At 37.2% G+C, this 14,860-nt stretch overlaps 1 protein-coding gene across 1 annotated transcript in view; it reads right to left on the minus strand.

Annotated features, from left to right (window-relative positions):
* Nucleotides 1–14,860, minus strand: part of LOC123577944 (sperm flagellar protein 2-like) — a 185,364-nt gene that overhangs the window by 91,695 nt on the left and 78,809 nt on the right. Inside the window, exons 17-20 of the mRNA XM_045440407.1 lie at nt 9,598–9,706; nt 6,938–7,095; nt 4,123–4,284; nt 301–375 (exon numbers count right to left, since the gene is read on the minus strand). Coding sequence (XP_045296363.1) covers nt 301–375; nt 4,123–4,284; nt 6,938–7,095; nt 9,598–9,706 — 504 coding nt within the window. The remainder of the gene's footprint in view (nt 1–300; nt 376–4,122; nt 4,285–6,937; nt 7,096–9,597; nt 9,707–14,860) is intronic.

Genomic DNA, 14,860 nt, shown 5'->3' on the forward strand with positions numbered 1-14,860 from the left:
GAGCTTTCTGAAGGCATAGCTTAGCCCAAGGATAATACTGATAATTTCTATGATGAATGGATGTTCTGTATATTAGATATCTCTAAATTATTTCCCACCAGCATCACTTTTCTCAGCAAAACCTGTGCTAAAATCCAAACTATAGAAATATTGATGTTATATTCTTTGGTAACAGCTTCTAGTTTACAAATGCCCAAGAGAAGTATAGTATGTGTTCTACTGTACAAATCTGGCTCTTTTCATTGAGGCAGTTATAAAAGGCAGAATCATATTGAACCATGTCTACTTTATCTGTGGTACCTTTTCTTTTGAGTGAAGTTTCACCTTTCTTCCCTTTTCCTTCTTGAGGAGAGTCTTGCTTACCATGCAAGGGCTCTAAACAAAATTCAAGACATAAAAGTTATTGATGATTTTCTTTACTATCCCGGGCTGTATTATTTGTAAGCAATCAAGTGTTATTTCTCACAGATAAACAGTTATCTTTGTGAGGTCTTTGCGGTGAGCTAAAATTAATCTGAAGACAGAATGGATTAAAACTTGAATGACAGCCCTTATAGTGCTATTCTATTTTGTCACACTGAGCAGTTCAGTCCTAAGTTCAATATCAATATTTGGCAGTGGATTTGATTGTAAACTCTTTGAGGCAACATAGCTGCAGAATGTTAAAAGTTAGTTACAAGTCCATTTGAAGCATATGGCTCTATGTTGATTTATTTCAACTAAATGATCCTTATAAAATAAGACAGCCAAATCTGTAATAAGAATGACACAAAAACAATTTGAGGAAGGTCTGAATAACCACACTGACTTGAGATGGTGCATCCTTGAACTTTTCCTGACCCCACACACTTGGTTGCCTCGTGACTTGTACATTTCCATTTTACACTGGCTATAACTTGTCATGTAAAGAATGATTTGTGTATATTTATCTTGGATTCCTTGGACTCTAGTTCAAAATCATACTGAAAGGGGGAAAATGGGAAACTGATGATTTAAAGGTCAGCAAGGTGTTCCAAACAATAAATTAGTTCTTCGAAAAAGTTCTCTACATGCCACATTATTCACCAAACAATTTCAATCATTACCTACCTTTTGCCCTGGGCTACAGTTTATTCTTCATTGGAAGGATGGACATATGGGGCAGTTTAAATACCTATGATGGAGACACCCTGTATGACCTATTATCTACATTTAGAAGTGATAATTATAAGAATGTGTAAATGCATAGCACATATCACATTTACTTCTCAGATTCATCAACCAAGATTTCATAGAAATAAGAAGGGAATAGGGAAGGATTCATAGAAATAAGAAAAAAATAAGGGATTCATAGAAATAAGAAGAAATAGGGAAGGATTAACTCTGAAACTTTATTAACCTCTGTAAAAGGACTTTTAAAATCCACATAGCTGACCACCAAACTCAAAAAATAAACAAACAATAAACAAAATCCAAACAACTGAATTAGTTGCTTTTTCAGAAACATCATCATCATCATCATCATCATCATCATCATCATCATCATAACAATAAAGTCTAGATAAGCAACTAATTCCTTTAATAACAATACTTTGGGTATCCAACTATTTAGCTAATTGTAAACAAGTACTAAACAAGGCATCAGAGAAAAGAAGTTAAAAATAGAGATACCTGAATTTGTAAAGGACACTGAATTTATAAGGCACTGTGGGCAAGTCTAATTTCTTCTGATTTTTTAAATCAGTTCCAAAATATATTCTGAAATCTCAAAAAATATTTTTCAATAGCAGCATGGATATCGTACTATTGTATTCTGTCACATTGACAACTTTGGTTTTAGATTAAATTCTGAAGTTTGGTAGTGGATTTAGTAATAAACCCTTTTAATGGAACATAACTGTGAACTCTTTCAAATTTAATCCCTAGCACATTTGAAGCAGATATAAAATGCAGAACTATATACAATGTAGAATTATACAGGGACAAAATGACTGTTAGTACTCAGCACACTGGCCTCCCTCTTTACTCTATTTCCATCCTGATTGATTGATTGATTGATTGATTGATTGATTTTTGTAAATAATTCCTTTTTTCATCTCAACTTCTAAAGATCATAGTTGGGTATTTAAGCTGGGCATGTTCAGAAGCCTCGGGCTTTCATTTCTGAAAATGCTTTCATTTGAAAAAACAAACTGTAAATTATTTACATAGAAATAAACAAACCTGCCAGAAACTTTCCCCCTAAAATTGCTGAACTAAGCCTCCCTGAGCTGTAAGGGCAGAGGTCAGTTTTGGTTTCTCTGCCTCCCTCTACTGACCCATCAGTGTCCTCAAGCTCTGAGATCTCTTTCCGATAACTCGATAAGATAACTCGTTGTTGTTGGAAGGCAGTAATTAGGCCTCTGGAGATTAACACTTGGATACGGTTTTTTTTTTTTTTTTTTTCCCCAACGTTTATTTATTTTTGGGACAGAGAGAGACAGAGCATGAACGGGGGAGGGGCAGAGAGAGAGGGAGACACAGAATCGGAAACAGGCTCCAGGCTCTGAGCCATCAACCCAGAGCCTGATGCGGGGCTCGAACTCATGGACCGCGAGATCGTGACCTGGCTGAAGTCGGACGCTTAACCGACTGCGCCACCCAGGCGCCCCTTGGATACGTTTTTAAAGATCAGGCATTAGGCCTGTCCCTGGTGGAAAAAAGAGACAGACGCAAGCACTCTTTTAAGCAACAAAGCTTTATTATTCCTTCAATGTAATCAAGAATACAGTAATCAAGAATACAATTTTAAAATCGTGAGCAAACTTCAGAAACTTAAAGACTGAACTGGGTTCTAACCAGAACCACTAGAGATTGGTTTCAGGGAATGGTTCAAATACCTAGATCCTCCAGATTGTTAGCAGACCGAGGGGGAGGTCGTGGTGGGGAGAGCCATGGTCATGGGTTAAAGGACTATATTAGATAACACTAGGCTTACTTGAGCCACTGTCATAACTGTCTTCCCTGGTTCTAAACATCATTTTAAAGATTTCCATCTTTCCTCCAGACCTCTGATTTTTTTTTATTCCTAATGAGGCAGTGAGAAAAGGGTGTATATTTAATTTATGGCTTTGTGCTTTATTGCTCCTATGATACAAAACATTTCTTTAGAATTTGTGTATTTTGCCTTTAGTCAAGCCCCATTTTATTGGAACACAGTGGTCTTTAATAGACCATAATATATGTTACTTAAGTCTTCAAATTTATTTGTTTAATATAAATAAATTCAACTTAAAAATTTCATATCCATCTCAAATCTCTCCATGAGGTAGAAAGATCTGGAGTTTAGAAATACAATCCTAACACACAAGATCAAGGATTCCTAGGTAGCCTTAATGCACAACCAGCTGCTTCACAAAGCTACAACTAGAAACAAGGACCACATTTGTCTCCTATACACAGCACCAAACTGATACTAACATTCTACCAATGTCATGCAGTGCAACAGTTAAGCACTTCACTTTGGTCATTATATTTATCCTCTACCACTGAAGTTAATAGTCCTTAGTGTTTCGGGATCTAGAAAGAACTTAAGCCAAAACAAATGCTTTACCCATGTATGCTATAAATTACAAACATATACGTTACTGAGATGCCAGGTGCTTGTTTCTATCCATTTATTGTCACATAAATTCACACTAATGATTAAGTCACATATGAATTCTAGTCTCTGATGAAGTCTGTTGATTTTTTCCCCTTATTCTTGTGAGTAACTGGCTTTACTAACTCATTTTCTGAAGATGTTCTCACTCTACAAAAACATAAGTCTATGGTTCAGCAAACAGATGTCTGAACTTTTGATCTGCTCTAAGTTCTTTCTGGTTATTCTCTGTGCCCTCCCTATTCTCATCTGCGGTCTTCTTCTAATCGAGAACTGGGTATGAGGACCTCAGACTCCCTCCTACACAGTAAAGTACTTGGGCTTTGTGACAACCATAGCTACTAAGGGCTTTTCCACTTTCATCTGAGTCATCACTTGGTTTCATACTATTGAAGTTGCTTAAAGTCTAACTCTGAGTGAATGCATTGGTACTGTTATTTATAATTCTTATCTAAGTGAAAATAAGAAACTGGCAGAGCATTATAAATTATTCTGTCAATCACCTGATGGTGGTTTCCCTTTTGCAGCAGTTTTTGAATGCTCACGCTGAGGATGGGTCTCCTTCTCTTTTTCTGGCTCAGGTGGAGGGGGAGGTGGGGGTGGAGGCTCAGCCAGGGGAACTTCTTCCTTTTTCTCAGCTTCCTTCTCTTCTAATTTCTTTTTAACTTCAAAAAGATGATAAGAATGAACTTTTAGTAGAGACTCTAGACACCCGCTATTTCACTTGAACCAAGATAAGCCTAAATTAATATAAAATTCCCCTTGCTGATTTAAGGCTCAATTCATGTTTTAAGGCTCTCCTTTAAATCATCCAGTCCTTAAAACTAGGATTTGAAGCCTTCTCTGCCTAGTTAGACATGCTATTTTCTTTGCCTTTTATGGTGATGGAGAGGATAATGATGATGATGATGATGATGATGATGATGATGATGATGGTGTGGGTGTGTGTGTGCCCGTGTATAGCAGGTAGAAAGGTTTATTGAGGGGTGCCAAATGTAAAAGTGACAACCTAAATGTAGCTAATGCAGTGGAATAGGAAAATAAAGGATTATTTAAAAATTCCCAGTGGAAAACCAAGGTGAAGAAAGCATGAAGAGAAGGTGAACAGCAATGTGACAGAGGTCTTGTGGGCGTGGAGGAAACAGACTTCACCTCACCGCACTGATTTCTGGGAGTAAATACACACAAAGCACTTAGAATGGTGCATTGCACTTAAGTCTTCTTAGCAGTTCATTAATTCATGCAGCGACTATTTTATTGAACTTCAATTGTGCCTTGAAGTAAAGGAAGGGTCATAACAATAAGATAAAACTCCCACCACTACTGCTAATAAAATTAGTAGTAGTAAAATCAATAGCAGGCACAGTTCTGGTTGCCAGAGATGGATCAGTAAAACAAAAGGGAAAAATCACTGCCTTGTGAGGCTTGCATTTTAGTGATGGGAAGCAAACCATAAGCCTGATGAATAATTTATACAAGGGGTTGAGAGGTGGTTAAGTGCTGTGGAGAAAATCAACAGAAGAATAAACAGGATCAGGAGTGCTGTGGGGCAGCTTTTTAAGTTTTAAATAGAGCAGGGGCGCCTGGGTGGCTCAGTGGGTGGCTCAAGGTCTGACTTTGGTGCAGGTCCCGATCTCACCGGTTCACGCCCTACATCCGGTCTTCTGCTGTCAGCACGGAGCCTGCTTGAGAGATCCTCTGTCTCCCTCTTTCTTTGTCCCTCCCTGCATGCTCTCTCTCTCAAAAATAAACAAACATTTAAAAACGGGACAATTTTATATATACCAGCTTTTTCCTATTTAATAGTACACTATAGTCATTTTTCACCTCAGAATATATATGGAAGCACTGTATCCTTTTATTTTTTATTTTCTCAAATTAATCAGGATGTTTAATTCAGAGTACTGGGCTGGGGTCAGTCAGTGTTTATGGTTTTAATGAAAAAATAGTTGTTAAAGCGCTTAACCAGCAGGAATGCAAATAAGTAGCCGTTGAGTTTGTTAACGTATTCAGTGGTTAGAATGTAAAATCTTGAGGAAAATGTTGAAGTGACTCTGACAAAAACAAATTTCTAACCTGTAGATGTTTGAAGCTATACCTTAAAATTGGTGTTTTTGCCTCCCAACAAAGACTCTGAGATTGTTTTGGGAGGTTTACTCTGTCCTCCAGCCTAATTTCTATCAAATAACATGTTCAGCCTCTTAAATAATAAATTGTTTAATACCATCAAGGCATATATTTTGAAATATATGAAAGAGTAAGAGAAGATTTGAAAATGCCACTGTTTCAGGAAACCTTTACTGTAATTTTGGCTAAGTGAAAGTCTAAAGATTTTCACGGCTTATACCTATGTACTATTTTGGTGTCAGTTAATTGATACATTATGGTGATTAGGTCTTAAATGTAGTGACAGGAGAGAGCCTGCTATCAAGGCAGCTTTAGAATCTTTGTGGTATTATTAACTTTGACCATTTTTATTATACCAAGAAACTGCAGTTGTCAATACAATTAGGGGTGCCTTTTTTCTTTTAATGTTTATTATTTCTGAAAGAGAGACAGAGACAGAGGGCAAGCACAGGAGGGACAGCGAGAGAGGGAGACACAATCGGAAGCAGGCTCCAGGCTGGAACTCACTGTGAGATCATGACCTGAGCTGAGGTCGGATGCTTAACTCACCAAGCCACCAGGCGCCCCAATTAGAGGTGCCTGATAAACAAAAGGGAAAGATTTATTTCTCAAATCATTTTGCAAAGATAAAATTCTCTACTGAGGTCTGGCTTTGGCAGTGTATTGGCCTAAGATCCCTTTCAGTAAGACGTTTCAATGATACCATGAAAAGTTAGGGGGCAATTATTTTTGGTTGAATGAAGGAGGAAAGAGGTCAGGATGGTTTAATGTAATGAGATGTATTCCAGAAGAAGGCTTAACATAAGTAGCTAATAATCAGTAAATTCACCAATTTTAATAATTTTAAATGAACTGCCCAGAATTTACATCCTAAAAGGAGGGTTAAAGTCCTGAGGTTAACATTGACATCTGTACCATTCTCTATAACATTCTTCATTTTAACTCAGCTCTTTTTTTTCCACATGAAAACAATGTTTTCAGTGAGATTACTTCTTTTGATTAAATTAAAACAGAGAAAAATGTCTTATTTTAGAAATATCTGCAGCAGAGAGTTAAAATCAGAAGATACTTGCAGACAGTACTACTCAAATAAAAGACAGAACTCTGCAATCACATTTTCATTTTCTCCTAAACTCATTAAAACCACACATTTAGTTATATATGTTCAAAATTATAAAGAAATGTAATTACCTTTATTCTTTTTTTTCATTACTTCAGTCATAAACATTTCTTTTACTTTTTGGCATAAAGATTCTTTATCTACTTCAGCATTGATTTTTATCAAAATATTTTCTGGTTCTGTAAACCATTGCTCCAATAAAGGCCAGTTGTCCAAGAAGCCTATAATTCTGCAAAATAAAAATACTGTATGAATATCATATACCAATTAAAATATTTGGGTAACATTATGCATGATTTACCTGACATGTATAATGAAAAAAAAAAAATAAGCTACCGATATAGTTAAAACTGAAAAAGCAACTCTAAGAAATTATTTACTTTGAAGAAGAAATTATTTAATACAATCAAGCCATATTTTTTGAAATGCAGTAAAACCTTGGATTGCGGGTAAGTTGTTCTGCAAGTGTTCCGCAAGACAAGCAGATATTTCTTTTATTTTTTTAAATTTATTTTTAACTTGATAAATGAGCGATGTCCTGCAATATGAGTAGTACGTGAGGCTGAATGTCACATGATCACAACTGAGCCAATGGTTCTTCTCTCTCTCTCTTTCTCTCTGAAGGACCGTGGGTGATCATCTCCCATGCTCAGATGCTTGGTCTCAGGCCATGGTGTTTGGCAGAAACCAGAGACTTTTCAGAACATTGGAGGGTGCCCACAATTGGCATTAGTGTGTTTTTTGTTGCTTCAAAGCACCTATGGACAGTTCTTTGCTTTTACATTCAAGAGTTAGCTTAGGAATGCTTTGCTTTATTCTAGGTCAGGCTGCCTGCAGATATAGACCGTTTTCTCTTCTGCCTTATTGCCAGTTACATTAAATATAGTATACAACAAGAATTTATTAATACTCTACTATAGTCAACATCTGTGTGGACATATACAATGGCCCCCATGCAGAAAAAGGTTGAAAAGAAAGGTGGTAAGAAGGAGATGACTATGGTAGAAGTTAAGAAGGAAATCATTGAGAAGGACCAACGAAGTGTGCAAGTGGCAGAAATTGTAAGATTTTGTAAGAAGTCTATGTCTGCATCTCATCTGCAAAGGAGGAGGGGAAAATGAGATTAGGGAGATGTGTAAAAGGTGGGAAACAGTGCAAAATTTTGTAGAAAAACGCCACCTGAATAAGGCTGCAGCAGTGCGAGCAACGAATCTCTTTAATGACAATGCAATGTCACATTTCCGTGAAATCCTCGAAAGGAGGCAAAAGCAAATGTCATTGGGTGGGTTCCTTGTTAAAGTTGCATGAAAATAAAAAGATTTCATTGAGCCAATAGATAGCAGTAATTCCACTAGTGATACTGAAAGTTGTCCTACACCATAACCCTCCTCTCTCACCTCCCTCACACCAGCCATGAATGTCTTCAAAGGCAAGTGCAGGTTAATTTATTTTTCTTTATATCTTGTATTTTCTTTATTATATTATATTATATTACATTACAGTATTGTAATATTTTTCTATGAATATTTTTGGGTTGTGAAACAAATTATTTGAGTTTCCATTATTTCTTATGGGGAAATTTACTTTGATATACAATTGCTTTGGATTACAAGCATGTTCCGGAAGAATTATGCTCACAAACGTAGGTTTTATTGTATATGAAAGAGTAAAAGAAAATTTGAAAATGCCACCATTTAGTGTAATTTTGTTCCACTAAGGAAAATCTAAAGAAAGATCACCTGCATTCATCATAGAGTTAACTCTGAGCACACTTCTCTTGGTAGCTACCAGCTGAGGTCATCTATTTTTCTCTTACAGACAGAAATCAAAGAAATATTTAACTGTAGATAGCTCAGACTTACTTGCTTGACTCACAAATAATCTTGGAATGATTTTTGAAACTCTGTCTTCCTTGAGAATAGATTACTTTTCTCTGGCTCACATCATATTTTTAGACTTCTCTGGGTTTCATAAAATTGTCTAAGTTTTCTTTCCCAATGAACACACTGCACATGACCAAGAGAATGGGTGTTTTTGTTTGCTTATTTTTGTATAACAGCATTTTAGCAAAATGGAAATAGTTTTAAATTACACTCTGTGGTCTGATGCCTAGCTCTTTCAAATATCATGACCTGCAACTGGCATTTGCTGAATGAGGGTTAAACTAGGATTCCATATAATGAACCATAGAAGGTAGTGTTGTCTGATTTGATTCTCCTCTTCCTAGTTTATGATGACTTATGCTCTGAATATTAAATGTAGCACATGAATATTTCACTTAACATCAAAGCTATTTAGTTTTTTTTTTTTTTTTTTACTTGTAAAAGTAAAATGAATGAATGCTGGAAAATACATTTTTTTTTCTAGATCTGATCATTTCGAAGTGACTGGGTGTCAGTCCACTCAAAGGGCAAAAAATAAGAAGTAGGGCACTGAGTTTTATTTATTTACTTTTTCAAAGTTTATTTATTTATTTAGAAAGAGAAAGAGTGTGCATGCATGAGCACTCTGTGCATCAGTGGGGGAAAGGCAGAGAGAGAGAGAGAGAGAGAGAGAGAGAGAGAGAGAGGGAGAGAGAGAATCCCATGCAGGTTCTGTGCTGTCAGCACAGAGCCTAATATGGGGCTCAATTTCACGAACTATGAGATCATGACCTGAGCCAAAATCAAAAGTAGGTGGCTTAACAGAGTGAACCACCCAGGCGCCCCAGGACATTGAGTTTTAAACTAACCTGTGCTGAATCTGATCTCTTAAATTCTGGTCTTTATCCATATCCTGGTTTTCAGCAGCTACCTGTTGAGTGATTTCTTCATGAGGTGTTTCACTTGAAAATGCTTCAGCTATGATATAAAAATTAGTTAATTAGATAATTTGCTAAAGCAAAGTTGCAGTAGCACTGCTAAAATGTACTGATGCAAGAAAGTCAAATAGATATGATCATGCCATTGGCCCAATACTAATAAAAATGTTTAACAACATGAAAAGAAAGAGTATAGTTTTGGGATCAAAATTCAAATTTTTCTTCAAAATTGAGGAAAACAAAATACGATATAACATTAAAGAGGAGCTGTAGTTTCAATAGAGAGGATTTCAGGATTGACTCTGAAGAGGTTAGAATGTAAAGTGATGGGCCATCATGAATAATACACTAGGAAAAAAAAATTAGAAAATCAACACTCTGGTGTAAAGATTAAGAATGAAATAACAGGGTGGCCATAAAGTCAAATATGTGTAAAAATTATTTGTCGCTATTATGCCACAATACAATAAAGTAAATTACATTTCTTTCTAGATTTTATGATCTTTCCTTAGAGAATAGACATAAAAGAACTGACCACAAGTGACCAAAACCAAAAACATCCTCAACAGCTCTGATTGAGTCCTATTTGGGGTTAGTGGTACAAGTCCAAAACACTCATGAACTTAGAATAAATGGAAAATCATAAAGAGAAAAGACAGTCTTGAACTAGACTAACAGGGATTTAATCAATGCAAGAGAACATAGAAGACTGAACTAATAGTATTCAGGAAAATGGAGGACCCCCACAGGATATAGCAATCAATTTTTCTCCATCTACATTCAGGATAGAAAAAGATGAAGTGATTTAGAATACAGAATAATGATTTTAGGTTATTTATAAAACCAAAAGATTACTGACACCAGTGATGAGTGATGGAAGAAGAATGTGGGAGTTCTTCTCAGGAGGTGCTATCATGCACCATGTCATGGTCACTATCTCAAATTTGTCAAGGCCTTCAGCACATCGCAGCATTCCTCTTCCCAAACTCCACCCTGGCACTGGTCCCTTCTCCTTCTCTCCACTTCTGGCACTCTTTCCAAGACCGTGTCCACATCCTGGACCTTGAATGGCTCCATCCCTGCAATCTTAATGTCCTACACTCCAACTGTTTCTTTCTAGCACTCCCATATATGATGAATCTCTCCAACATTCATCCAGTCCCTAAATTCCTACACCCTTTCCCCCAAATTTACCAGCATTATCCTGACTTCTTTATTTTCTAGCAAAGCTGAGTTGAATGGTTGAACACTTCAGCTTCTCTCCCTCATCTAACAACTTCAATTTGTGTCCTTCTGCTACACCAGCCTCAGATGATATTTCTCTCTTTCCAAGTCTACACTTGCACCGGTAGACATCTTTGAAGAAAAATACACAATTTTTTAACTTGTAATCTCACTAATTACTTGGCTTAAAAATCAGCTGATAGATAGATAGAATGGATGGATGGATGGATAGATAGATAGATAGATAGATAGATAGATAGATAGATAGATAGATAATCTGAGATAAGTTTCTTGAGAGTTATCTTCACTCAGGCTCTCCACCTCCTCACCTCCCATTCATGCCTCAATCCACCCCAGACCATCCTTCCCAGTCTCCTACTCCATTGAAACAGCTCTCATTCCAGTCACCAAAACCCATCAAGGCCGATGCATATGTTTCAGTCCTTATCTTACTTGCTTTCTCTGTTATATTTATAGGTAAAATTCAGCATACAATTCTTAAATACTTTTACATGTTATCTTGTTTTTACAACATAACTTGTAAAGCAAGATTGTGATTCTGTAATTGCACAGCTTATAAATGACAAAGAAGGGGTTTGACTCTAGTCAATCTGACTCCAGGCTCTGGATTTGTTTTTAATTTTCAAACTTTTTGTTGAATTATACCTGACAAAAAGAATGCATACATGAATATATAGCTCAGTGACCTCACGAACTGGAAACAGTACCCAGAGCAATGAACAAACATTATCAGCCCTGGAAGCCCCTCCTGTTTCTTCCCAGTTACTATTAGTCATGGACGTTAATGATCCAGAGCCTGCACTCAAAACTTCTCTATACCTCTCTTCATATTATGAACACTGCTGCTCCCACTCAGCCTGGACAAGAGACCGAAGCACTGGCTGGAAGCCCAAGCCGCCACTTCATCTTCCATTCTGACACAGTCTTATGCTCCTAAACTGCCTGTTTCCCTATCCTTAGATCTCCCTGTTGGCTTTGAGTCTGGGGCATTCCTCTCCACTCAGCCTTGGCTGGACTGATGCTCAGCCTTTGGGCCCACCTGGCTTTGGCTATAGGCTGCTTCCTTGTGATGTTGTTCTTCAGGCTTCTCCATAGACTGAAGCATTGCAGGACAGCATGCTGAACCTGACCTTGGAGACTGGGCTCCCATACCCCAGCCTGGACCTCAGGACCCCAGCCCATACTGGTCTGGGATAAAAATAGTACAACTTTATTTCGAAAAATCTGTCTTGGCTTATGAGACACTACTTTCCCTGGCCTTCTTCCTCTCTAGGGGCTGCTTCTAAACACTTCTTCCTTTGCTCTTCCCAGAAAACTCTGATGTTTTCTGGAGGTCATCATGGATCTCTCTTTAAAGCACATTTTTACTCCTAGGTGATATCTTGCACCTTCAAATCCTTAACTTTAGTGCATGCTTCCTTCCTGACATCTAGCCCCATTTGGAGAACTGTTCTATGAACATCTTAGCTGAAAAGTCCCAAACGCACTTCACACTCAACGTTTCCCTAAAGAATCTCTATGTATTTCTTTTCATATTCTCTAAGTAAATGGTATCATCAATCAAAACTGTGTGGGTCAGAAACTTGTGGTCATCCTGTTCTCCCTGTGGCATGTCTCCTGTCCTCACTGATCACTGCATTCTGTAGTTTGCCTCCTAAATACCACTTGAAGCTGACCATTCCCATCTTGCCCCTCCCAGCTTTTGTAATGCCTCTGCTGTTTCTCAGAGGATAAGAGTTTTCTCATTTGTTTTTTGTTTCCAATCTTACTCCCTTCCAATGTATCCTCCACCCTGAGCCAGAATGGACATTATAAAAAGCATATCTAATTGCATAAATCTCAGCTTCAATATCATTCAGTGACTTGACATGGCTTCAGGAAAATGTTCAAACACCTTAACTTGGGGCGAAAGTTTTGGCTGGCTCATGCCTACTCTGCAGGCCCATTTCTGCCCCTCTTCCATACCTTGCTGCCTCTCAGCCCTACTGAGGTACTTGCTGTTGTCTAGATGGACCACGCTCACTTGCCAAGATTTGTGATGTGTTTCTCTGTACTTCTCTCCCTTTCTTGGACTGGTCAACCTCTTCTCATGCTGGGCACACCTATTATAACACACAACTATATTATATAATCAGCTTACTTTTGCTTCTTCTTACACTATATTGTCAACTACTTGACAATAGGGACTTGCCTTTCATTTGTTTATTATCAGTTCCTGGAAAATTATAAATCTTAGATAAATGTTTACTAGTGGTGCCATTTTAGCTCCCTTCACTCTAGACCAGTGCTATCCAACAGAACTTTCTAAGATGATGGAAACCTTCTACACCACTGCTGTATGATATGGCAGCCACTAGCCATATGTGTACATAAAACATAGCCAGTGTGACTGAAGAACTGAATTTTTAATTTGTTAATTTTAATTAGTTTAAATGGCATGTGTGGCTAGTGGCTGCCATGTTAGACACACAACTCTAGACTGCAATCCCTTGGTTCCTTAGCTACAATGTCCACTAAATTCCTTGAAGGTAGGATCCATTTCTTCTTTATTACTTTACATCCAGTGCCTAGCACAATGTCTGGCATCATGTTGTAAATAAAAAATGAATATGTGAATGAACAAAATATTGTAGAAGGTTAGAATTTTATCTGAAAAAGTAACTGTCTAAAAAAAAACTGTCTAAACAGTTTAAGTGGGGTTTTAACTAACACGAGGAAATTTCAAAGACATTCGAACCTTATATTTTAAGAAAGAAAAATATTTTTTTTTAGAAAAATCTTAAGATATGAAAGAATAACACTTTTTCTCAACTGAAATACTTTAAAATATGAAAGCTTCAGATTGATTTTCAAAGTTGTGGACATATTTAGCATATTCAATTCTGACCAAAATAAGTAAGAATTATAAAGTTAATGATTTCATACTAGTTTTAATGGTTTAGTTGGCCTAAACCCAACAATGGGCTCAGTTAACTTCAAACCAAGAAATACGCAATGTTAGAAATGAATGGTAAAAAGAAAAATCACACTGTGCTTTAATACTAATTTCTGAGGATATATAAATATGATTATTTATGTGTATATGTGCATAAAATTTGATAAAGGAGAAGTACTCCCTGTGGTAGGGGAGAAAGGGCATTTTAAAGCCTAATTATAAGTCAAGGGTCAAGAATAAAGAAATTAAACAATTTATTTTATTTTTTAAGTTTATTTATTTATTTTGAGAGCACCCAGCGGAAGGAGAGTAGGGGAGGGGCAGAGATATTGGGAGAGAGAGAATCCCAAGTGTGGAGCCTGACTCGGGGCTTGATCCCATGAACTATAAGATCATGACCTGAGCGAAGATCAAGAATCAGATGCTCAACTGACTGAGCCACCCAAGGACTTAAACAAGTTAGATGATAACATCAGCTTTGACAAATTTTCCAGAATCACTCATCATATAATTTTGATAGGGAAATGAAAGAACTCAAACTGGATTGAGTTGGACTTCTTGAAAAATTGTTGCCAGTTTATTTCCTTCTGTTTCTGAAACATACCACAATATGCTTCCTTTGGAGCCCCCAGAGGGTAGGCAAACCTTCTGCGGCTCTCGTAGAGTTATATTCAGCTTTCAGGGACCTTCTCCCCGACAGGTCTGTGTGTGTACTTTATAACAACTTGACATACCCACTTTCAAGTCAGACTGATCTTGAGTTCAGGGTCCTGTTCTGCCACCAGTGGGCCATGGATTGGCAGAGCTGGCAGCCAATCTCAGCTATGTCCTGAACAGGAGGGGGAGTTAGCTGGACAAGCAGAGTCATTACTACAGTCAGCATTGCTCCTACTCCCTTTCATGGATAGAAGTAAGTTCTCTCTTTTAAGATTTGCTAGACAGGATCCAGTTTAAACTACTGTGCTCAACAGCTAAAGTAGTATCTAATGGTTTTGTCACTTTATTTAGGTAAAT

This window comes from Leopardus geoffroyi, chromosome A1, assembly GCF_018350155.1.
Source record: "Leopardus geoffroyi isolate Oge1 chromosome A1, O.geoffroyi_Oge1_pat1.0, whole genome shotgun sequence".
Classification (NCBI taxonomy): Eukaryota; Metazoa; Chordata; class Mammalia; order Carnivora; family Felidae; genus Leopardus; species Leopardus geoffroyi.